General features: G+C 34.3%; 1 protein-coding gene across 6 annotated transcripts in view; it reads left to right on the top strand.

The window, feature by feature from the left end:
- LOC136811767 (RNA-binding motif, single-stranded-interacting protein 2-like) overlaps positions 1-25,587 on the top strand; it is a 46,230-nt gene extending 20,643 nt beyond the window's left edge. For 4 of the 6 annotated variants that reach the window (XM_067068391.1, XM_067068392.1, XM_067068389.1 and 1 more), the window contains exons 2-16: positions 1,537-1,818; positions 10,570-10,653; positions 14,646-14,846; positions 15,564-15,778; positions 16,706-16,856; positions 17,034-17,096; positions 17,338-17,432; positions 17,882-18,003; positions 18,860-18,885; positions 19,634-19,668; positions 19,871-19,925; positions 20,465-20,530; positions 21,452-21,658; positions 23,569-23,717; positions 24,354-25,587. In XM_067068391.1, the coding sequence (XP_066924492.1) occupies positions 1,537-1,818; positions 10,570-10,653; positions 14,646-14,846; positions 15,564-15,778; positions 16,706-16,856; positions 17,034-17,096; positions 17,338-17,432; positions 17,882-18,003; positions 18,860-18,885; positions 19,634-19,668; positions 19,871-19,925; positions 20,465-20,530; positions 21,452-21,658; positions 23,569-23,717; positions 24,354-24,360 (1,758 nt within the window). In that variant the 3' untranslated portion in view covers positions 24,361-25,587. Of the gene's footprint in view, positions 1-1,536; positions 1,819-9,612; positions 9,710-10,569; positions 10,654-14,645; positions 14,847-15,563; positions 15,779-16,705; positions 16,857-17,033; positions 17,097-17,337; positions 17,433-17,881; positions 18,004-18,859; positions 18,886-19,633; positions 19,669-19,870; positions 19,926-20,464; positions 20,531-21,451; positions 21,659-23,568; positions 23,718-24,353 lie in introns of those variants that run through there. The other 2 variants (XM_067068394.1, XM_067068390.1) reach the window with 2 other exon arrangements.
- Positions 25,588-26,747: the final 1,160 nt, after the last annotated feature.

Below are 26,747 nucleotides of genomic sequence, written 5' to 3'. Positions count from 1 at the left end.
CATATGTAGTTAATTCTCGTGATAAACAAAGAGAAATGAATCACTAAAGGGGTACTGTTTTGTCTTTTTTTATGAAATTTGTCGTTCTTTTTATCTATTTTTAGTAATGCAGAATTTATAAGATAGAGCCCCTCACTATATTGCAACATTTTATTCATATACACTGTATTTTCTGATGGCGTATAATTGACAACAGATTTCAATCCTTTTAAATGGAAATTAAAAATGGGGCCGAAATCAAAGAGTATCTTTTATTGTTGGCCCTTCACATTTCAGACTTTTCCTCTTATTTTACAGTAAATTGATTTTGAGGCTCGGGTGTACTTATCATGTTCTAATAGGGAAAGTTTGATTGCTTGTAACTTTCAAGCACTATTTCTACTACCCTGTTATTACCACATTGACTCTTAATTTGGTTTATTCCGGTCATTCAAGGTCCATGTATTCATCCTTATATTAAGCTCAGGTTTCTGATAGTAGAAAGCTTAAACTACCAAAAAGATTCGACATTCAGTTAATTACTGTTATTCCCATTGTAAATATAAGAATATTTTGGAAATTTCTTTGTTTTGACCATGCATCTAATATGATTGGCAGTTGTGCAAAGTTTGCGCCATTAATAACTACTCTAACTTTACCCTCAGGTATGTCGAGTTAAATTTTAAATCAGTAAAACATATATGTATGTACGGAAAGTATTGATAAGAGAGTTATGCCGAGTAAAACGACTCTTCATTTCCTGTTGTACCCCATCAGGGGTTACACGATAAAGGCATGACCTATTTTTTTCTTTTACATCATATAAACAAACAGAGAAAGGCGTAAACAAGCTCAAAACACATAATGGCGCTAGAGCTGTATTATGAATAAAAACAAGTAGCACAAATATATTGTTGAGTGATTTGCCAATGTTCTTGATCGATACATATAATTCCTTCTCAAACTGAGATGGTCTTGCATTACGAGGTCCATATAAGAGGTCCAAATATTGGTTGAAATATTTTAAGATTGTAAAGTTCAATGAAATTCAGTAGTTTGTCTCACTAATATTGAAGTGGTTTGGGTCTTTTGCAATACTTTTGTTGTTTTTGCACTATTCTGTGTGTTCTAGACTAGAGAACGTGTAAGATTTAAATGCCAAAAGTTAAAAAAAAAATTCAAAATCTCCGGCTTGAGGGCTAATATTTGAGGCAGTCAAAGATTGGAGTGAATTATTAACCATGGCTGGGCGAAGGGAAAATCTGATTTCAGTTTTAGGGGCAAAATAAAAATAACTTAACCTTTTGAAAAAGGTTGAGGGAGCCGTGAAAAATTTCTGTCCTGGTGAGGGGGCAATCAAACTGAAATTAGGAGGCAATGTCAGAATCTAAAGTTCTGCATCTATTGATCATAAAGTGTGTTTTGTATAATGTTAGACTAGAATTTATATGTCGATTTCATAGAAAAGAATCAGTCGATTGAAAAGTGGCATTTTTGATCTCCATTGATTTTGATAGCCAATTTAATTTATTTTCTTCTTCAAAAAATGATTTTCAGACATTGCTGAATGGCACCACACTGGCATCTCAACTAAATGGTCACATGATACAAGACAATGAACAACAATCGCCAACAGCCAATAAGAAGATGATTAGCAATGGTATTATCCAATTAAAATCCACTACGTCATCACCCTCCACCGATCAGCCAATCACAAGTCTCAACAACATTGAATTGGAAACGAATAAAGATATGAACGACCTCAACACAACCTCAACGACGATATCAGCGACCAATACCGAACAATCAAAATCACTCACAGACAAAGAAGACAGAAAGGTATTGTATTTATTGAACCTTTAATCCTAAGTACCTGTTTATTTTTATTTTGTTTGTTTGTAATTGATATTTATCGCTAACATAAAAACAAATAGGCTACTAGGCTAATACAAGTCAACCTATTTATACAACTTAGTTCTTAAATGAATTTATAAGAATAAACTATGTAGGAACACAAGGCTTCAATGGTTAAAGTCCTTGAGCATGTAAAGCCTTTACTGACTCAAAAATACCCAATGTCATAGGAAATTACACAAAAATGCTGAAATGGTGAAATTAATAACATTTTAAGATCATTTTTAGGTTTAAAACTCAAAAAACATGACTTCAGAAATTTTGGATGTTCTTATAAAAGAATGTGTAACAGACATCAATAGGATACTGTCTTATTTATCTGGATTACTTTCATAAGCAAGGCCTAACTATAATCATTGTCCAAAAAACAGACTTTACTGACTTCAAAATAATGAAAATCAGGACATCAAAAACTACAGCACGTTTTCAAGTTATCCAACCAAGGATTGTACATTGATTACTGTGAAAAGAAAAACGGCAAACCCATAATAGCCAAACCATCTAATTATCGGGTCAAAAGTTTATGGTTAAAAGTTATGTTTTGCTTTAACCCTTTGAGTGCCAGGGTCTTTTTTTCTAAGTTTTTTTTTAAAAATCGCTAGTTCAAACTTTAAGGGCTTATATCTCCTGATCTAGAAAGAATTAGAAGCTCGTATATAGCTCGTTGGATAGCTTAGAGTCTCCTCTTTCTTTTGGGCGCCTTCGGCGCCGCCCGATTGAGGAAGGGCGTGGTGGGCGGCGGCCAAGGGGGGGGTACGTTAGGGGAATTAAAGCAGTCAGGCCCGCTGCGCGGACCTGACTGAACTGATGGAAAGGTGCCCAGTGTAAAACTTCAAATCAATTCACTAGAAGACAGAATAAAGTAAAACAGGGCCAAATTTGGAGGTTCTTGGATCACTCGTTGACCAAAAATAGTCAAAAAACGGTCAGAATCTCAAAAAAGTGAATTTTTGTCAATTTTTTGCATTTTTTTGACTTTTTTGCTTAAAATCTCGCTGGAAAGACTCATTTTTGAATTTTTTTTTGCTTGACCATAAAGGACAATCTAATTCCTACGAGTTCGACCAAAAATAACGATTTCTAACTCAAACTGGGCATTACAGGAGGGCTTCGCCCTCCTATATAGCCCATGTCGTATATATACGACATCGGCACTTAAAGGGTTAAATTAAAAATTTCATCTTTGATATCAATACTCGCTATTGGTGCAGTCGATGACTTATCAGTAATTATAGGAAAATATATCGTCCTGATAAAAAGAAAAATTCAGTTCGCGTTTTTATATTTGTCCTAATCACACAGAAAATTACTTCAACATTTTAGGGACGCCCCTTAATTGAAACGTCTACTTAAAAGCTCATTCTGAATTTCAAGAAAATTAATAAAAATTCCGGAACGGTTTTAATAAACTATTTGTAGTGCCAAGCACACCCGAACTTATAGTATAGGAATCTTTTGACTTTTCACATACTTTTATGCTTTCAATGTGATGTAGTGGATAACCTCTAGATTGGAGGAAGTCCCATCGAGAACGGAGGTTTATGAACCACAGCGATCACTTAAATAAAATATCTAAACATGGGGAAACACTTTTGAATCAACCGTGATTTATTTTTCTTGAGTTTTGAAGATTCAATGATTCCCAAGATCTTTCTTATTTCCATAGCTCATTTTCTTCTTTTTCATGAAATAAATGTTTTAAAATGTAGTTGATACTGGCAACTGATAGAACCAGTAGAACTAAAAAGTGGATCAGTTGGAAAAAGCTAAACTTCCAGAGAATATGCCTGGAAATTGTAATAACATTTCTAATTTGCTAAATTATTTAACATTGAAAAAGTTGAAATTTGCATTTTCTTTAATAAAAGAATGGTTTTTTAATAATGTAATAGATTATAAATATTTGTATTTTGTAGATGGCTGATTCTACTACAAATAAGTTTTGACATTGTGGTCATTAATCGTTGCAATTCTAATTGGTCTATAGAAAAAATGGCTAAATAATGCCGGGCAACTTTAGGCAAAATTGGGTATGGGAACGTCCCACTGGTCAGGGTTACTTTTTCGAATTTTCGTTCTGAATCTGACAGGGTCCACTTTTTGAACTCCAGCGGCACAACCACGTCGGCCGTCGTGAATGAGAGGTCATGATGAGACTTATAAAAAACTATCGTTTGATCATTATAACTTGAAGGATTACATTAGATTAAAATTGTTTCAATGTTTTAAATCTCAATGGAAGTAGAAAAAAAGTTGGCAAAGGTTTGTTTCTTTGTGTTTTACATATTATGAAATTGTGAAATGAGAATTGTACGTGTAAAGCTCATAAAAAGCAATCAAGACCACTTCAGATAACATTTTTAGTGTATATGTCAAAGTATACCTCTAATTCTATAGCCTAAATTTAATAAATTAATGACTAGCTCAAAGTGAAAGTTGATAATCAATTGTATAAAGCGAGTCTATCAGCGCGATACATTTTTCCTGACAAAAAGGGGGCGTGTCATTCTTTAAATGTAGCATATAGTGGGACTCATTTTACAAAATCGATTATCTTCAATGAAACTCTGAGTCAATATCTATCGATTTCAAACATTATTGTAAAACATGAATGAATCTCTTAATTCAAAAAACAGAAAGGAATGCTATTTGCAAAAAAATGTCTTGGCGCCAGTTCCCTGTAGCGTGTCATTGAGATAACACTTTGATTGGCTGTAAACTTTTCTGTGTTGTAATTCGATTGGTTGATAGTAACAAATAATAAAGCAATCAATCACGCACATTTATTGATACGTAAAAATACTTCATTCGCTTACGTCCAGGCTACTACTACTGGCTAGGCTACGAACGGAATTAATAGATCAATCTCAGTTCGTGAAAGTTAGAAATTTTTTCATAGCTTAGGTCCGAGTTTTTAACCTATTAGCGAATTTTTGATCAAACTTAATTTGAAAGGCCATTCACAATTTTCATGACAAATTGTTTAACATTTTCGCTGCCGAGCCATTTTCAGAAATCGAAATTTCGACCTCTTGGAATTTTATCCAAACTTTGACTTTTAGAGGCCTCTATGGCCTGAGTTTTGCTTTAAATGCCTTTAAATTACATACCAATAATTTTACGTTGATTTCAAAAATACGGTAACAAAGCAAGCAAAAGTTTCTCTTTAAAAAATTATGGCTCTTTGAAGTACTGCCAGTATTTTGGCCCCTCTACAACAAGGTATACTCGTAGTTGGCAGCGCACGTGTTAATACGAAAGTAACAACCTGGCATTGCCAACTAGTTTTATTGTATCATTTGGAATTTTCGCCTAACCAGGGTTTTTTTATTCTACCGTATGTAACATTACGTCATAATACTGTATCATGAATATCAATGGTAATATCAATACCCCTGGTAATATCAAAAGAAAGGTTGATCAGAGGGCGCTAGGTCATGACAAGAAAACTTGAAACAAGAAAACTCCAAGAAGCTGGCGACATGACACAACACGACACAGGAACATAACAAAAACATATCAGATATAGAATAAATGTAATTTAAAAAAAATTCCAAATACAAAAGACCTTATTAATAGAAAATTGACTTTCGATAAAAATAAACCATTTTCAAATACCTTTATTAGATTCTGTTAATACCTTCAGTGCACTGCATGACTACTTCAGCACGAGCAAGAAATATCATAGCATCAGCCCCCCCCCCTTATTTTTTTTTTTGGGGGGGGGGGGCCTAAGAAATATTTTGGCCTTTTAAGAACCTGGGGGCTAAAATTACCAAAATATTTGGGTGGACCTAGATTGTTGGGGGGAGTTGATGATCTGACTGAGACTCCGGGGGCTGTTCAGCTAATTTCGAAAGATCTCTTATCTTACTATCAAATCAAATATAAAAAGCAAAAGATTTGTAAACATAAATATTAATGCAAGTAAAATTTAGTTTTCATTTATCAGTCTTACTGTACTCGCACATATAGGGGACCTAGCACAAGGCAATTTTTTGGGGGGAGCTAAATTGTTGGGGGGACCTTACTTTGTTGGGGGGAGTTAGAAACCTGGCTGAAGCTATGAATATGGTATTGATACAGTCCTTTACATAATGGAATAAAAATAGATACTGTTTGAAAGTTTACTGTAGAAGTGGAAAATAAAAATCATAAAATAGCATGTTTAAAATTCGAAGTTAATTCGATATCAGAAATTTTAGTTAAGATGGCCAAATAACAATAACACAATAATTTTAGTAAAAACACATTTTTTAACAAGTAAATTTCATCAAATTCATTTTAATGCTGCACATAATTCGAAACAACATTTACTTTAGGCTGAGCCTTAGATTCTTAAATATCTATTGTCCCAAACAATAGAGGCATTGTTCTGAGGGCGTAAATCTGAGGCTGATGGTCTTATGAAATTGTTATTATATAAAAAAACATTAACTATCATTAACATATAGAAAAATTTACAAATTAAAGAAAATGTCAATTTTCATCCTCCAGGAAGAAGTACTCTTCCATTACATCTTCCAAAAGGAACATCTCAAGTGATTTTGTCATCTTGTTTTTTCCGTTGGGGAAGTTTATGGAAGCTCTAAATGTTTTGATTTGAATGAGAAAAATTTACATCTCCTTTTGTAATCGAACAAAGTTCGTCAGAATTAATTGCAGCAGTGATTGCAATAATTTTCAATTGGCAAAAAGAAAATTCAAACATTATCCATGGTACGAGTTCTTCTAAACAATGAAACTGTTGCTGATACCTTGATGTTCTCGTTAAAATGTATTCAAGAATCCCCTATTTGGGCTCTTCCAGAAAATTTTTGTACATGGGGTAGTGCAAAACCTACAAAATTAGCCTTGTTTTAGAGGCAAACTTACTCTGATAAGGGGTGATTTTGAATGTCCGTGGGGTCAACTGATCCTTGTCCGGGGGGTGAGATCCATTGTCCGGGGGTGAGATCCGTTGTCCGGGGGGGGGGTAAACTTTCAAAAATGTTATGTCCTCCACCCCCCATATTCAATTTCTTTCTGGAAGAGCCCATTCTACTGAAAGTGATATAAAAAGAATAGAATAGAACATTAAAAAGAATTCTAAATGGTTGATACCTTAACCTAATTGTCCAAAGGGCTTAAATTTATGTTTATAGAGGGTTTTTATCTTCTCCTAATAGAGTGAGTCCTGGATAAGTTAATAAAGCGTTGACTCAATATCTATGTTTCAAACTCAGAGAGCACCATGAAGCTCTGAGTTTGAAACATAGATATTGAGTTAGCTCTTTATCATATTTTTTGTTTCTATTCATAGTTAAATTATAATTGTTTTTTTAATGGTCAATCAGGCAATCTAAGATTGTTCACATACACCCCAATGAACTTGTAGGGAATCTAAGGTGATCATTTTTAAAATAGTAACCAACACTGGGAGAACTTTTTCAATTGTATTTTGAGATCAACAAAAGTCGGTGTTTAAAAATTACATTAATACCTTAACAATGACAATGTTATTATTGCATTACTTAAAGAGATTAAAAAGACAACCATGGACCCAACTCATATTAATGTCATTTTGAAGTCCACATGTAATAAATCAAAAGAAAAATTGCGAAATACAAAATGGTAGACCACTGTGCTTACTGAAATTTCAAGCCATTTTCAAATTGATTTTATGAATGGTCTTGTCATTTTCATGGACTTATTTGACACCCCCCGAAGAAAAACATTTAAGGATCTTGTTTGAGTGATCAGGGAATTATGTTTGCATCAACTTCAAAACAACTTATACCCTTAACGATGAAATTCAACCTTGATAAAATTATTCTAAATTTTGGGTATGTTATAATAAGGGAATTACCACAGTACACTTTTTTATAAGAACCAGTAAAATTCTGCTGAAGCTCGACTGTTTTCATTTTTTTGGCATTTTGAGCCTCAAATTGTTCTTATCCTGTTCTTATTTATAGGGTGTATATTGCAGGGGGGGTCCATGTACAAAAAAGCGGCATGTATCATGGGGTGGGTGGGTGTTTTCAAAAAAATTTTGCTGTTTAGTACTTGTGTACTATACATAGGGGTGTCAGGGTCAAATTTCTGATTTGCTGTTTAGTATACGTGTAATATACAGGGGGTGTCAGGGCCAAATTTCGGATTTTCTGCTTAGTTTGTATACTAAAAAAATTGAAAAGCCAAAATCAAATCAAATTGTGATTTATTTTAGATTTTTGTCGAAAATTTTTTTAAATTCTCAATTGTTTTTGTCAATTTTTGAAAAATTTTTTATGGGAAGAATAATATATTTTATGAAGGGGTGTAGGGGTATATTTGGTAGTTTTCTGGATAGTATATTGTACTTATGTAAGGGGGGTGTTGGGGTATATTTGGCAGTTTGCTTAATAGTATATTGTATTATACAGGGGGTGTCAGGGTGTATTTGGGAGTTTGCTGGATAGTACTGGATAGTATATTGTAAAATATAGGGGGTGTTGGGGTGTTTTGGGGAGTTTGCTGGATAGTATTTTGTACATTTTGTACTATAGGGGTGGGTGGGTGTTTAAAGTCGAAATTTGCTACAAAGTACTGATACTGTATATTGAAGTATTTTATTGATTTTAGGGGTTATACCCAATTTTATACTACTTCCACCCCTAAATTACATAGTGTGCAGAGGGGTCTGAACCCCCCCCATTAATATTTCATCCCCCCCTATAAAGGTATCCCCCCTATTTTTAAAATTTTTTGATCCCGCACCATTTACAGGGGTCCAAGCCCCCAGCATATAATTTGTACTCCCAGTATTGGGGAAGAATTTTGATGAATGAAATATATTTTTCAGTGTGAATTCGTACCAATAGTCAATGAACTTGAAAACACTAGCAAATAAACAGTAAACTAATAATAGATAGAAAAATAAGAAATAAGACAAAAAGTTACTATCCCCCCCCCCATTTTTATTTGATCCCCCCCCTATAAGCTCAAACCCCCCATTTTAACTGGAAAATTGCCCATCCCCCCCTATAAAGCCTTCCTTGAAAACTCGGATCCCCCCTTAAAAAAAGGGGGGGGGTTCATACTATGAAATTGCTTGACATTGAGTAATTTCAGGCTCTACATTGTTCTTAAATTGTTCTTATCTTTTGTCGATTTTGAGCCTCTTTGTTCTTATAAAATTTCTCTTATAAAAGAAAAAGTGTATCAAGTTTAAATAGAAATGAAATAAAAAGAGTCATATTATAAAGAACATACGAGAATCGAATGTTGGAAAGTATGGTGGTGAATTAAGAAATCAATTTTGTCATTTGATTAAAGACCAACAAATTAAGAGCCAAGTTCCGAAATTGCTTTATTAGAATTGACACAAAAAACTTTTTAAAAAGCACCCCACTAATTTTTAATTTTATAATGTCTTATCTTTACCAAAAGGAAAGAAAATTATACTCTCTTTGCGTGAATGAACTTACAAGGTTTTTGAGGGAGAAAAAAAAAAGAGGCTGTAATACAATAGGTAAAAGAGACCCCCTCTTTCTCTCTCTAGCGCCCATTGTACCATAATACATAATATCATTTTGCAAGAATTTCTTTTGTAAATTGATGTGTTAGTTCTTTAGTGTTTTTGAGCTGTCTTGTCTTGTTTCAAAAGTCGACTTAGAAGTTGTTGATGGACTTTTTGTGATGAAAAGAAAAGGCCATTGGATGAATGTTTTGTAAAAATTATGTTCATTTTTCGTACAATAAACTTTATACTTTTTAAATAGTCATAGATGACAATTATTTTAAATTATTGATACATATACATTGTGGATAATCGAACGTTACTCAAATGATGGTAAATATATTGTGTATATGAGAAAGTTTAATTCAAGTTATTGGTACTATAAATTGGACATTTTTGGCTCTTTTGGAAAAGCTAAAATGATTGCAAAATTATAGCTAATTAATAGAGAATTCGTTTAATGACCCTCATCACATTATGCATGATGCAAAAAAAAATTACCATTAAAATGGATATGATTAAATTGAAAGAGATTAAATTATTATAATATACAATATTTCAATTAATAATGCATAACGAGTAGTTACTTTTGTTAAGCTGAAATTTAAGGACCCTGCAACAACTCAAAGGATGACCTGGGAAAATGGGAAAGGTTTGAAATATCACAGGAGTAACTTAATTCAAAAAAAGAAAGAAAAAAAACCAGTGAAATTAAACACCTCATGAGAATTTGACCATCTTAATGAAAGTTATTGAATAGTATATGTTGATGTCAAACCTTTTCAAATTGTATCAATTCAACTTGCATCAAAACAGAAATGAGCCAAACATATTCCAAATAAATATATATTGTACTTATTAACTTTCGTTCTTCGATTATTACTTAACAATCAATGCACCAATAACTTAGAAAATGGAGAATTGGCAATAGAAAAGTAAATAGGATATTAAGAGAAATCAACAATATTATTAATAAAATTTTTTAATAATTTTAATAAGATCGATCACAAAATATTTTGCATTAGGTATTACAGATGGAAAACCAGATGGTACCAGTAACAGAAAATTTGTAATTGAGACAGAATATTCTATTTTTCTCATTAAGAAGAAAGAATGCTTTAGAATGAGTCACTTTGCAAATTCTACTAAATATAAATCCAATGTAACTAAGCAAATTTCTTTTTAATTTTTAGTCCCCAAATCCACAACAGCAAACAAAACGCGAAACTACTCCAGTAAGCAATGATAAGCAAAGACAATTCACTGACAAAAAACAGGTAAAGTTTCTTCTTATATAATACAAAAAGAAATATGTTTATAATAGACACAAATTCTGTTTAAAGGGATTCCGGCACAAAAAACTTTGTCAGGGCATAGCTATCATGAAAAGCAATTGGAAAGTTGTCAACAGTAATTTTACCCCAAGATATTGACATATAAATTCAAGACATCTGCACTCTGTGGAAGCCATATTAAAATGATAATTTCAAAGTTTAATTTCAAACTTTCTGGTAGCTATGCCCTGACAAAGTTTCATTTTTTGTGCTGGAATCCCTTTAAAACCTATTCTGGTTTTTAAAAGTTATGATTGAGGACAATTGCAATGTGGTATCAGACAAACTAAACAAGTCAAAAGAAACATTCAATGCATATATACTATCAGATCGAAGTTGTTTCAAAAGTATAGTAAAACATAAATAGTTGACCAGTTTTTCTCATTTTTGGTAGTTTTAAGCCTTCTTTGGTGGGCTGTAATTTTTGGTCCTAGAAATATATTAGAATTCTGAATACAAATTTTAATTCAGTGGAAAAAATCTTCATTTTTTCTTCAACCTTTTTCATTAAAAACCCTTCAAGTCATTAACTCAATAGTTTATCGAAAATGAAAACCTAAGTTCTAGGTGCATATTGTTGGCAGTATTTAATAATCATAATTGTATTAACTATGATTGATATGTTATACCAACAGATATCGATTATATATAATCAATTAAAAGGATCAATCGAAAATTGATACATTCAATTGCTCAGTAATCAATAAATAATTAATAGTTATTAATAATTTTAGTTGGTCTAGTGTCAGTTTCCAAAAAAGAAATGATATAAAGGTCAGAATCACTGACATATATTACATTTCTTTCGTTAGAAACTTTATATAATAGTTTCAAACTTGATTATTTCGAAATATTGAAACCCTCACCTTATCTTGCAAAAGTTTAATTGCAACACACATTATCCTAGCACCCATTAGTGACTAGAATAACAGACTGATGAGCTATTTACCCCTACATGTTTGAAGTCAAATACATCAAACATCAAGCAAACTGAAAGTAATAGAGTTTGATTCAGTTTGGTAATCAAACATCTATCTCTCAATCTCAATAACGTTAAATTGGTCAGACAGTTCAATTGAAATACTTACAATAAAGCTGTTTAAAATTGTTCTGGACAACCCAGGATAAACCACTTATCCATAGCTGTCAACTCTCTTGCATTGGGTGGGAGACTCCCGCGTCTCCCGCATACCAAAGTTTTCTCCTGCGGGAAAAAAATTCAGCCAAATCTCTCGCATCTCCCGCATTTCCAAAAATTTTCTGATTTCCTGAAAAAAGATTCAGATTTTGAAAAAACGGAATGGCAAAATTTCCTGATTTAGGAAAATTGGGACAAAAAATTCCCCGATTTCCCGAAAAAAATTTCCAATAAAATCAGATTTTGCAGGAAAATCCCCCCGATTTCCCAATATTCAGATCAGGAAAAATTGGATTATCGGGGAAAATTTTTCCGACTTGGAGCTCTCCCGCATTTTTGTAAGGTGAGTTGACAGCTATGACTGATCTTTCTGACCCGAGGTAAAATTTGTAAACAAAAAAGCTACCGGAACCAAAATGAAATTCCAACATCCCACCTTCAGACGGCAGAAATTCTTTTGGGTCGCTTTTATTTTTGGAGAAAATGCGGGAAAGAATAAGCTTTCTTTTCATACCCGTGGGTCTACGGGCCCCCAATATATAATTGGCAATATTTCAGATTTAAGTGTAAATCTTGAGTTTTGACCGCTAAGAAATTTTTTTTTACCCACTACCCTTTTTAGATGCGTTCAAACATTGGCTTTTCAATGGTAAAGTTTGTTTTCCACCATTTTAATTGTTTTTTCAATAGCGATTGCTATTTAAAACATGATCAGTCAGGCACATCCTGGCAAATGAACGGGGTGAGCATTTGCATGGGGTATTCGTCACCCAGTGTAAATGAGATAGGACGTCTCAGGCTAAAAGCGTGAAAATGAATAAAAATGAACTTCAAACTGAAAAAGGGAAAAAAGGAAGAAAACTAGGAACTTTATTTTTTCGTTAAAAGTTTCTTCAATCTTCGAAGACAAAATTAACCCATGGAAAAAAAATTTCATCTATGCAGTTCTTTGAAATGAAGCAAAATATTTCCAACCCGGTTCAATTAAACTGGGTATTCGGCGCTATTACGTCACTTTCGTTTTCGACCCCGTTCATTTGCCAATGAATGGTCGCAAGTGAAAAATACCCCGTTCATTTGCCAGGATGTGCCTGACTGATGATGTTTGAGAAGTTTTTAACCTTGCACCAGAGCAGACTGCGTGTGCATGACATCATCTTTGAAGTCTGCTTCCGCGCCCCATTTTGGAATATTTTTGGTGCGTGCGGCATTTTCGATTTGGCTTGGAAGAGGTTGGACGTATCTTGACAAAAACAGTGAAATTTTCAGAATCCATTTTTCCTATATATTTTGAAGTACTTTACCATTTCTCATTTTTTTATGCTTTGGGCTATCAGATGGGCCTACTTTTGTTTCTTCTGATTAAGTTTGAAAATTTGGCTGACTCCCCTATATACCGTGAAGTCGGGTAACTTGCATCAGTGGAGGGAAACTTGCATACCCCTCAAATGAATGACCTGTCTGGTCATTAAAATACAAAGTTAAATCAAAACAAAAATGGTAGACTAGAGCTGTGAGCGGAGCTGTGTAGTTCATTTGTTTTGAAATTTTGCTGATTTGATTGGTCAGTCATTTGATGGCTATGCAAGTTTCCCTCCACTAAATGCAAGTTACCCGACACCCGACTTCACGGTATGCTGGAGTAATTTGTGAAAGGTTTGGCATTAAGTGATTAGGAAAAGCTATATAAACTTTAGACCATAAACACCCTAATTTGAATAATACCTGAAATCAAGCTTTGCTGAGGGTTGTCTTCCATTTGTGTGCAATCAGCATTGATTTGAAGGTGAATACGAGGAAGCTCGAAGCGCGTGGTTGGATGTTAGTGTCAGTCGGCACCAGTAGGAAAATGTTATTAAAAAACGTTATTTGCAAGTTGTAGCGCGATCTTTATAAATCTTGTTCAATTCCCGATGAATCCGACTGATTGAGAAAGAAAATTTTCCGAGTTTGATCTACCATTTTTAATCGAACGAAATATAATTGCTCCACAAACATGTCTATACAAATTTACGGCGCCAGCAAACATAAACAAAGTTGGGCAAGCCTTTTCTAGTCAAAAGACTTGAAAGCCTCAAAGAGTTAGCATCTATTACTATGGCGATTATCAAAATTAACGACTTGGTTGAAATTATGAAGAATTTTCGTGAGAAATTATTACACAAAAACGAAGATGTAAAGACGTTTGATGAAATTTGATTGTACTGTATTTGTGGATGGTTTTTGGGGGTTTTCAGAATTTTTTGATGAATATAATAGCTTTATAAAATCAATGATATATGACATTTTCAGAACTCAATATATTTGTGTATTTTCTAGACAAAGTTAGGTTAAGAGTCTCAAATCAAGAAAGCTTGAATGGGCTGGAAATAAGTATCCGTTTTTAAACCAACCTTTGAAACTTGACAGTAACTTTGAAAATTCTGCTTAAAGTTTTTTAAAGATGAATCTTTCCAATTCCAGTGTGTGTTTGTGAGAAATTTTTTCAGGAAAGTCTTTTTTGAGAATGAAAATTTCGTCTCTTTTTTCTGTGGCTTTCCAGCAGTCAGGGTTGCTAAAAATTCATATCGTAAACTTCTTTCTAAAGGTAGAGTTAGTGCCTCCCTAAAAGCAGGGCAAGTTATAAGTATTTATTAAGGCCCTCTTAAAAAACCTTTAACGTGCTGGAGCTAAAATTTATCAAATCAATATGTTTATTGACTAGGTTATTATTAGAAGGCAGATAGTTTGAAAAACCCTTGACTATATTCTATATTATACTATTACTTACTAATATTCTAAAATATTTTTTTTCTAGATCCGCACCACAAGTCATAGTTCACACAGCCTCTCAACATACGCACGTTCACTACGTCCTGGTCTGGTGCCGACCCCTACTGTAGGTGGTTACCCATGGCATCAGGCATCTCAAATGAATTGGCCAGCAAACTATTATGTAGCAGGTGGCCATCAGAGACATGGTCAAGTCAACCCTATTGTATATGGATATCAACCAACCGTAAGAAATAATTTTTAAACTTTCAATAAATATCTCTAAAACCAGGGTCAACAATATCATTCACCCTTGCTATAAAGTTTATTTTTAAGTCCAAATTTGAACGAGAATAGTTATTTTTAAAAGTTATTTTTCCCTTGGTATCTTCATCTTATTTAATGGTATTTGAAAGTGAGCTAACTGGTCTGTTTTACCTGGTCATTTCTCCAGAATTTCTTACATTCTGTGGTACACAGGAAAAATTGAGTAAATCATCAGTGTGGGAAAGGTACATTTCACACGTTTGGACGATTTGGGTAATCTGTTCATTTTTTTCTTGTGAAGCATACTTAAGGTTCTAAAGTGTACTAAAAGTGGAGAGCCTCTTCTTTAACTTGGAATAACTGTAGGTGTAGTAGTGTAGTGGTTATAAACCTTGATTCCTTTCTTGGAGTGAATGTACCTTTGCCCGGATCGACCCATGCCTTGTAAGGGGAACTGGGTACCGTCACTCTAATAAAAGAGTATGGGAGTATGACAGGCATTGCATGTGGTGTGATGACGATACTCATAATTTAACTCCTGCGAAGATGTATGTCCTCCTTTGTAGTTTGAGTATCGTCGTCTTTACACTAATGTTGTGTCGCAAGCGCAGGGATAGCAGTGTCTGGTAAGCGTGATAATTTCCCTATCTTAGGGTAGGTATCTATCAAGTATCCTCATATTTTTTCATTTTACCAGGCATACATACAATATCCATCACATCACGTTCTTGGAGGAGGTAGTCATCCAAATAGTAGCTCTTCGTCTCAATCCACTTCGCGTTCAAACTCTACCAACCCGTACTCAGGCGATTGTGAATTACAGGATGGTGAAAAATTATCTAAAACGAATTTATATATTAGAGGGTTACCAATTTCAACGACAGACGATGACTTAGTTAGTATGTGTAAAGTGTAAGTAATGCTTTAGTTTTCTTTTCACATTTTCATTAAAGTGTAAAAAATGCTTTATTTTTCTTTCCACGTTTTCATTAAAGTGTAAATAATGCCTTAGTTCTCTTTTCACATTTATTTTTAATTGTAAGTGATGCTTTAGTTTTCTTTTAAAATCTTTCATATCTGGAATTATGCATGCTAGGGTCATTCTAAGAAATTGTCAACTACGATTGGAGATCTACGCCTGATCGGTGCTATCAAATGGTGCATGGGTCAGGGCGCTCCTAGGTCCCCTACTGGTGGTATATCCAGTCAAAATAAGCGTGACCTATAACGTACCCCTTCCTCTGGAAAGGCTGTTCATCCTTTCTGTTTACCACATAGTATGAAACAAAACAAAAATAGATAACCAATGTCTCATTTCTGTGGAAGCTGTTACCTCTGGATATTTTCCGATTCCTTTCTGTATTTGTATGTAATACTTACATTAGTGACAAGGTTCAGATTTTAAATAGATTTCAAGATGGTATCACAAGGCCAATTTTAAAGCATCGACCAGTAACTGCCGCGATACATTCCCTGTTAGAAACTGTATAAATTGGGCTTTTCCAGAAATAGTCCGTGCCCACTGTTGAGGATATCGGATGGATATCCATGGTGTTAAATATCTACAAAGGAGTGGGTATCAGGGGATAAAGTGTCTTTTCAAGTAAAAAATACGATACCCATAAGCATCTTTATAAAAGAGGATATCTAGGGGGTTGAGCATATTTTTAAGAGTGTATACCCAGGGGCAGTTACTGGTCTTTACTAATAAAGTAGGATATCCAGGGGGTTCGATACTTTGAAAAATCAATATCCTCAACAGTGGGGTAAAATCTTTTTTCAGGAAAAGCCCATTGGAGCTAAAATTACAAATTTTTATGCTCTATTTTTCCAATACAGATATGGCAACATCATTTCGACCAAAGCGATTCTCCACAAAGACACGAACCAATGCAAAGGATATGGCTTCGTCGACTTTGACAACCCAGCTTCAGCTCAAAGAGCAGTAGCATCTTTACAGAGTCAAGGTGTTCAAGCTCAAATGGCTAAAGTAAGTTTTTAAAGGCCTTACATTTTCATTGCCAACAAATAAAAGATTTGATTATGTTACTCTTGAACCAAGATTTGTTTTGTATTCAATTATTCCATGAATTGTTTGGTCAGGTCAGCTATAAACGTCTAATGATTTCTACGAAATATTTTTAATACAACTTTTATTTCTTTTCAGCAACAAGAACAAGACCCAACCAACCTTTATATCTCAAATCTACCGAAAACTTTAGATGAACAGGTAAAAAGAATTAATAATTTTTACATTATCATACCTAAAAAGCTACTATACACGTTTATATCACATGTTCATCCTTAAGCTTCTATAGTTTCCAGGCCATTGAAATAGCCAAAGTATACTGGTAACAATAAGGCACTATAGACTTACTGGCTTCGCAAAATTCCCTGGAACACTCAACAGTCCCTAATACCTTATTATATGTGTTCATAATATTAAACTATGGATTCTTTTGTTTTTATAGACCCTACAACAAATACTTATGCCATACGGAAATGTCATTTCAACACGAATTTTACGAGATTCGAACGGATGCAGCAAATGTGTTGGTTTTGCCAGGTAAAAGAATTGTCTGATTTCACATCTTGCTTCATTGGAAACTATACCAAAGCCATTACATTTTTTCAATTTGATATATTTCACACTACCCTTAGGCTCAGAATTCTGAGTAAACGTTAAAGTAAACGGAAAGAAATCAGCTATACATCTATTTCTGAATTTAATCACACGTTTTTTTACGAGAAGAAAACTTTTTAAGCCTTTTGATGTTCTTTATTTTTTTGAGTTTCAAGTTTTCAAGTTTAAAGGTGTTCTATGTTCTTATTTTCCCCATTTTGTGAGTATTTATGTCTATTTTCCTCCGAAATTGTTTTCGAGTCCGCAAAGCCATAAAATGTTTTTAACTTGTTCTTAACTTTTTGGCCATGGAAGCATTATGCTCTTATATAGTTTGTTCTTATTTAAAAAAAACGTTTTATTATAATTCTTTACCTCTGCTACACTTTTAGAATGGAATCGAAAGAAATTTGCGAGAAAATTATCAACAGTTTGAATGGCAAATATTTACAGGGAAGTTCAGATCCATTACTCGTGAAATTTGCTGATGGTGGACCAAAGAAAGCGAAACCAGGTTTGTCTTAATAAGAATCATACCATTGGTCTAATGTCGATATCCCTCTTCTAATTTCGACACCCTTCTTTAGAGATAGAAATAATGGGAAGGTCGGAATCACTGATTGAATCTAATTTTCTTTGCTTAACGATCACAGAGGAATAAATCTTTTGTCTGTCAGTGATTCTGACCTACCTATTATTCCTATCTCTAAAGAAGGGTGTCGAAATTAAAAGAGGGATGTCGACATTAAACCAACCTACGGTACTTATTTGAATTCTATTTTGTCTCTGTGGGCTCTTAAATTACGAAACCTTCTCCCAAGAAACTGTAAAAGTGACGGATTAAAGTGTTATGGTGCTGTGTTATGTACAGTATCGCTTAGATTGAATTTGCGCCAACGGGAGAATTTTTTGATTTCGATCCTTTAAAATGCTTCAAAATACAATAAGCCGAAGCGGTATAAAGGTCCAGCGACACGAAACTGTCGTTACAAGGACAGCGTGGTTTCTTCTAAAATGAACTTGAATATTAAAGCACTGGACAAACCACGAACCAGAACCACGGACAGTGCTAGAAACATAAGAAGGCCCATGCGTATATTTTAAATCATTAAACCTTCTCTCAAGAAACTAAAGTGTTATGGTGCTTTGTTAAGTACAGTATTGAGTAGATTGAATTTCCCAATCTCGTACCCGAGCTACTTGCACCACTTTTTGATTTTACTGATGGGCGTGATACAATCCTTTCGTAAGCGTGCACGCTATCAGAATCATAAAAGAGTGAACTAAGGGACTGGGTTCGAGTTTGAAATTTTTCAACATTAACAAGCTACAAATGTACGATACGTAATATATCTCTAATTTCTTTCTAGATAAAGTGTGGCGATCTCATGACGAGGTATGTTTTGTTTAAACCCGGGGGGGGGGTACTACCCTTGTCGACCGACGGGGGTGCTCCGCTGAGGTTCGAATAATGGACCCTACGTGGGACTCGAAATTTGCGAAAAAAGTGACCCTGAATGGGACTGAAATTCCAAAATTTTCTACTTTTTCCCCAAATTTTCCAGAAATAGGCACCCTACGAGGGACTGATTTTTCTATTTTGGTGTTTTTGCGACCCTACCTGGGACTCGTGGAGGTTAAAAAAGGTACCCTGACCAGCGGAGCATCCCCGTAACCCATTTTGCCCTAGTACCCCCCCCGGGTGTTTAAAAAACAATCAAAATTTCCCGTATCTTTTGCTGTTCTAAATAAAGATACATTTCTTCTAGTATTTAGTCTAGCAAGCTAGGCGACTAATTCAGACATAATAGAAATAAAGCAAAAAGTAATGGAGGGAACAATTTTAGTCTATACAAACTAAATCCCGTAACAATAATCGTATTATTATATAACGCCTATACTACTGTATTCCACGCATTATAAACGACTCCAGTCTATCCAATATTCGGTATTTCCGGAGCATAACGTTTGCATTTCTTGATTTTGCAATATCCTTCACCGGGGAGGGGGTAACTAAGCAAGTGAAGGTACGTGTATGTGCCGCCTTAAAGGCTATATTTTTAGAGGTTGGAGAGCACGGCGTCCTTCCTCCTTTCTGACATAATGTATTATTAATCCTCGAACGCTCTCTTTCATTTTTTCAGAGTTACATGGGTTATGATGTTCGAAGTCCTGTATCGTAAGTAAACAAATTACATTCGATATTCTTTATAAAGTAATGAAGCACCATGCCAATATGGGAATTTTGACTCATTTTAGCATTTAGCCCTTCCATATAATTTGGAATATTCAAAAATTAGTATTCAATCAATGTTTTAGCTTTTCATTCCATCATTTTGCAATCATTGTTTTTTAATAACAATTTCCTTTTCAATTTTCAGCTCTGTACCATCACAACCGACTGCACGAGTTACTCCAGTTGTTCAAAATCAAATGGTATTCCTTTATGTTCTGCTTCTATGATATTAAATTTTGTTAGACACTTGGCCCACCCTTATTTTTGATCAATGAAACTTTCGAAATCCTTCTCCATTTATCAGGCCATCGTTACCGTACATTTAACGTCTATCTAACGTCATGTACCGTCAGCTGACAGTGTGGAAAGTTTTCCCCATGCCCCAAAAGGGGAGGGGGTGTGCCACCGAAGTTGGAAAAATGGACCCTACGTGGGACTCGTTTTTTTTTAAAGTGACCTTGATGGAACTGAAATATATATTTTCCAAATTTTCCCCAAAAAAAGACACCCTACGAGGGACTGATCTTTCTATTTTGGTGTTTTTGCGAAACTACCTGGGACTCATGGAGGTGAAAAAAGATACCCTGACCAGCGACACATCCCCGTAAATTTTCGAATACACCATCTCAAGCAAAATGACTCACAAGAAACCAATCCTGATAGCTCTTAGCGATACTGGTTACTTACTTTGTAGGATTTTTGCCAACTCTCTTTGACACTGTATCATTATTCATTCTAGATGTCACCATCGGGCGTCAATTGGGGTGTTCAACAACAATCATATACCGTCGTCTCACCGCAAGGGGTAATGCTACCTAATTCTAGTTGGAATTTCAGGTCTAAACATTGAAAAAGTCTGTTCCGCTCACCAGAAGGACTCATATTGAAAAAGAATCCAGTGGCAGTTATAAAAAAATTTAAATGTGGAAATTTTTTATATGGTTTTGACACAGTCATTATAAATGACCCATTTTATAATGCATTATTAATAAAGACTATGGTTTAGGTTAGATTGCAATTTGTGAACGGATTGCAAAAATAGAAAAAAAATCTTCGCTTTATATTAACTAGATACTATTCTTGATATGCGTAAGTCAAGATGACGTCATATTTTTTAACGGAAGCACCCAAAAAAGCCGGTTTTTGTCCTCCGTGTTTCTATTTTTAGTAACAGAGAGAGGTCAAATCCTAGCTTTTTAGGGTGTTTCCGCTAGAAAAATGACTTTCGCATATCAAGCATTATTCCTTCAAATGTACACTTCATTTTGCAAAATGTGAAAACCATTCTCAAGAGATATAGTCTAAATACTTACATGGTTTTCACATGGTAAAAATAGTGAACATTCAAAACGAATGGACTTTAAGAGACAATTTTTCAATATTACTCCCTTCAATGGGCTATTCCAGAAATAGTCTGTACCCCTTATGTTGCGGAGGTGTGACGTCCAGGGTGGTTTGGAAAATTAAAAATCCAGGATGGTCAGTAAAATCGGGTTGAAAATCCAGGGTGGTCAGTATAACGAGGTCGAAAATCCAGGGTCCAAAGATATGGGAGAAAAAAATCCAAGGGGGTCCTGAAAAATTGGAAAAAAATCCAGGGGGTCACCTTTTTAAAAAAAGATCTCCTCAACATAGGGGGTACAAATTTTTTCTGGAACAGCCCAATTGTATGAACTTACATAGATTTTAGTACCGCACTATATTATCATTTTCTTCTCCTCAACAGGTGCCAGTGTCGCCAGTGGACACAGCCACAGCAATGCAATCCAACATCACCCATATGACCAATCAAATGGCACAAATGCAAATGCATGGTGCACCATCTAACAATGGTCAATACATCGTGCCTGGTGGCTACCCATCGGCCGCTGCGGCGCATCAAAACACATGGCATGGAATGTCACAACAGAGTCATCCACAGTCAAATATACAGGTTCTTAAATGATTTCTTTCATTACATCGTCTGGGTTTAATCGTGTTAAAAAGCTCTAAAATCAAGAGAAGAAATAGATTGTTTAATCTATAAATAAAACAGCCGTAATGACGGCTGCAAACTCCGGTAATTGTTATGGGTCAGCCTTTCTTAATATATCTAACATAAAAGTAAGTGCGAGCACAAACACAAACCAAATCGGAAAATCAAACCGGAAAGATCGGGAAATCGAACCCGACTATCACGATTGATTGGATTTACGCACAATTACAAATGAAAAACACTGATTTTAAGAAACTCCTTAACCGGGAGTTTAATTAGTTATAAGCATCTGAATCCAATACGATTTCTATTATTGAAAATTCTCCAAACAGTTTTCTAACAAAATTTCAATATTTTGAGTTTTAAGAATAATGAGAACCCGGGGCCCAGTTTTGGCTTAAACTTTATCTCAAAAATAGAGCTTAAGAGAAAAACTTGAGAACAATTCGGTAAGAAAATATCTAAAATAATAACACCTAAAGCCTCGACTAAACATTTTTGCTCGTTAGAAAACTTCATAAAACGGTAAGCGTTTATATCTTTAGAAATTAGTACAATCACCCTGCAAGTTTATAAGGGACATAAAAGTACTGACGAAATTTGTAAACAAACCGCATGCAGCGGGATACAAAATCAAAACAAATATCACATGTTAAAAGAAAAAATCCAAACAAATATGGCTGATTTTGATTGTTTCAATTGTTTTACAAGTTTGTTTTGGACACGTGATTTTAATTGTTCTCTTTAATGACACGTGGTTCGTGCATTGTTTACATTTTACTACTTTTATGTCCTTTAATGGCTGCGTTTAGACCAGCCTGGCATTTGTTATTGCTTGCAGTATTCTTTTGAATTCTATTTTTCCGCGCAATTGTTCGGTTTGTCAAATGCCTAATGATGCCAGCGTGTTGGCATTTGAAATGCCATTTTGAGCAAAGGAATCCCTTTTTCTGGCATTTCAAATCAAACAAAGGAACCAAAACAAAGAGAAAAAATGACATTGGCTGCGTTTAGACCAGCCTGGCATTTGTAATTGCTTGCAGTATTCTTTTGAATTCTATTGTTCCGCGCAATTGTTCGGTTTGTCAAATGCCTAATGATGCCAACGTGTTGGCATTTCGTTGGCATTTGAAATGCCATTTTGAGCAAAGGAATCCCCTTTTCTGGCTTTTTAAATCAAACAAAGGAACCAAAACAAAGAGAAAAAAATGACATTTTTGATTTTTTAAAGTATTTGCACGTTTTTTATTCAGTTCTTTCTATAAATTGTAAAATTTGCAAGATTTGCCATAGCCTAGCCCTACGGCAAAAAGTTTCAGTCTTAATGACTGCAGTTTTTGAGAAATTCCATGCTTTTCATTGTTTGATCTGACAAAGTTGAACTTGAGGGAATCACCTTTTCAGTAATGACTCTAAAAAGACGATTCCTTAAATGCCATGACAGAAAATACAATGGAAAAGCTATTAAAATCGAATCCCTCATGAGCAAATGCCAAATTACAAATGCTAGTTGGTCTAAACGCAGCCATTTTTGATTTTTTAAAGTATTTGCACGTTTTTTATTCAGTTCTTTCTATAGATTGTAAAATTTGCAAGATTTGCCATAGCCTGGCCCTACGGCAAAAAGTTTCAGTCTTAATGACTGCAGTTTTTGAGAAATTCCATGCTTTTCATTGTTTGATCTGTCAAAGTTGAACTTGAGGAAATCACCTTTTCAGTAATGACTCTAAAAAGACGATTCCTTAAATGCCATGACAGAAAATACAATGGAAAAGCTATTAAAATCGAATCCCTCATGAGCAAATGCCAAATTACAAATGCCAGTTGGTCTAAACGCAGCCAATATTGAAGATTCTTTCTTTCAACAGGAATCACCAGTGATAATGACTGCAACCGAAGTAGAATCGAACTATCCTCCACCCCAGATACAAACAACAGGGCCACAACAACACATGCCACATGTCGTCAGTAGTGAATTGTATTCCGACGATCAACAGAACAGAGTCTATTACGCAAGGTATGTTTTTTATCGAATTTATACCAAATAGACCTTTTCATAAATCACGTCACGAACATCACTTGCCTCGTATTCAAACAAATTTCCATGGTGATCATATTCTTTGAAACATTAAATGATTTTTTTGAACATTTGGCATGTGTTGTTGTGGCCATGTTGTTTGTATCTGGGGTGGAGGATTCGACTTCGATTGCAGTCATTATAGAAAATAGTTGTAATAAAATCCGCTGGGAGTTAATCGCCAAGGCAATAATTTAAAAACGAGGCAAGTGATGTTCGTGACGTAATTTATGAAAAGGTTTATTGTAAAGAAGTAATGTGAAATATTCAATGTTTTTGTCAAGATGAAGTATAACAGTCAGATTCTAGGACCCCCTGTCTCCGTTTGAAATTCTTCCCATAGTGGGAAAAAAATGTTTATCGAAATCCAAATGGGGATAGGAATCCTATCGTTCAAATAATCAAGTATGATTCCCATTAGACTTCGAATGGGGATAAAAAAAATCAATATCCCAGTAGGGCTGAAGTTGTGGGGTATAATTTTTCAGTGGGTCGGATGTCCAAGTAGGTCTGCGGCACTGCGGTGTTCTAAGAACCGAATACTAATTAAAAGTTCATTTCTTGTTTTCTTTATAGGAAATAGAGCACTGACCCAAACAAGACCGATTATTTTTTGATACAGAAACGTGCAAGCAATGAGCTGTTTCCTCGTTTCTTAAGAGACAGGTGGACTTCTTGCTGAGCTGGTGAAATGTGTGGTTACGGAACCAAAGGAATAGAGACTAGCTGGAACGTTAGATGAGGGATTGAAACTTTGGGATCTTTTTAAAAGATCCAAGGACAATGGAATTGCTTGGACTAAACTTTGTGACGCGATCATTGATGATATTGTCTACTGATTCAACGTATCAATTTTGCTGGATTCGAATAATGGTCAAGAAAGAGACTACCGAATCGGTGATAAAATTGAGATAATGTCGATGATAAATTGATGAAATGAACATTTTCTACAAAACAATTTTTCTTTCTTTTTATTTTATTTTTTTGTGACAGCGAAGCTTTGTTGCTGTTATATAAATTTCTCAAACTTTTGGAGTCTAAATTAACAATTTTCTAGGATACTCAGGGCATTGATAATAGTTTCAGGTTAACGGTGATATTTTGAAAAATTTCTTGATGAACAAAAATCTCTTTTAAATATTTATATTGACTTAAAAATAATTTTCCATGACATTTTATCATAACTTGAAATTTCAAAAATCTTTTAGAAGAAAGTTTTCAAAAGAAAACCAAATAATTTTATTATTTTTAGGAAGAATTTTTTCTTTTAGGGAATTTTAAAATTTTAAACAGATTTAAAAGAGCTGTGAATATGTGAAGAGACTAAAAAGTTTTATTTGAAAAAAGCAAGTATTTTTTATACTTTTAGTGTTTGAAATTCCGTAGTGCGTAGAAAAATTCGAGCGACAGTGAGTTAGTGAAAAAGATTTTTTTTTACCTTTTTGAATTCACGATTTATTTTGGGACGTGTAAAAAATGTGTGAGAAAAATATAGACTGATAAGGCTTTCTTTTAGAATTTTTGAATTTGCAAATCCAGGCAATGGGTCCGATTCCCTTAGGTTAATTTCAATTTTGTTGTTTTTGTTATTTTTTTGTTTTGTTTTTAATATTGATGCTTTTGAGAAAATTTTAATTATTTGATTTTATTGTTTTTTTCTACTTCTCATTTTTTCATTTTTTTTGTTCTTTTAGCACTTTATCCTTTTTGAAAGGATGGCACGCTAACTTAGACTTTAAGAAGAAAATTTATTTTATTTATTTTCTTGGAATAGTTTTTAGGAAAAGAAAAAAAAGGTTTTTATGAAGAATTTTTTCATCATTTTTGTTGTCGAAAATAAAATGTCGTCAGTTTGACCGGTTACCTTAGCAGCCGCGTTCCAGTCCTGGTTTCCTACCCTACAGAATCTTTTTCCACCTTTTTCGGGTAGTGGTGTTAGTAATTTGAAAATATTGATGTTAGATTTGATATAAATCATTAAGTGATGGACTATCATTTCTTAATCTCCGTTTTTTTTCACTTTTGCTTTATTTTATAAAGACAAACACTGGTGCAGAATATTTTGCTTTTGAATATCTTTCCAACATACCATATTTATTACGATTAAAGAGTTCCTTGAAAACACTTCGTTTTCACAGACCGAGTGGGACCCCTTCCCCCTTGGCCAAAGTATCGTCCCAAGTGGAAAATTATACTCTAATTTTCACATTTATCGTGACTCCATTTTACTGTAGATTGCAAAGTCTTCTTTAAAAATTTCAGTCAGTTAGTCCCTTGATGTCACGAAGTCTCAAGGTATTTACGTATACGTATTTTTTTATTTTTTCACTTCTTTTTTTTCACTTTGCTGCACTTTTAAGGCGCGTCATAATATACTACAGTTACACAGATTTATGTAAAAAGAAAAAAAACTAAATTTCATTTTGAGGGAGTCGTACTATACCTCTCAATCCACGGATGCATCTCACTGTAGATCTAACGAGCGAGAAGCATATGATTCTTTGCCACGGAAAGTCATGTGACATCTTTTTCAACCAATAAGGTTTAATAATTTCGAGGGTAAAACAAACACTATGGTTTAACTCACTAAAAGATTATATGGATCATGTTTACTGAAAACACAAAATTAATCTTTAGTAAGTGATCTGTTGTACCCCAGTTCTGACGTCATGTCGTGGCGAAGAATAGTTTTAACTAGACGGTTCCCGTCGTCGCAAACGCCGGTTTAGCTTGCGCATCAAAAGCCCTTAGGATGATAAAGATGGTATTATTGATGCTCTCTAACTTTATTTTTAAGGGGGATTCGAATAAGTTTTCATCAACTACGGAGTACATATCACATTATCGTAAATATCTTTTTATGCTTCAAATGGAATAAGAGAATCTTCAATTGTGAGAGTTCTTTCAGTAAGTTTGAAAGCGATTTCAATTTAATCGAAAACGGGAACTTATTGAGCAGTCAAAAACGTC

Source organism: Clytia hemisphaerica, unplaced genomic scaffold (genome assembly GCF_902728285.1).
Source record: "Clytia hemisphaerica strain Z4C2 unplaced genomic scaffold, Clytia hemisphaerica genome assembly, whole genome shotgun sequence".
Classification (NCBI taxonomy): Eukaryota; Metazoa; Cnidaria; class Hydrozoa; order Leptothecata; family Clytiidae; genus Clytia; species Clytia hemisphaerica.
This window is presented reverse-complemented; position numbering and strand designations above follow the sequence as displayed.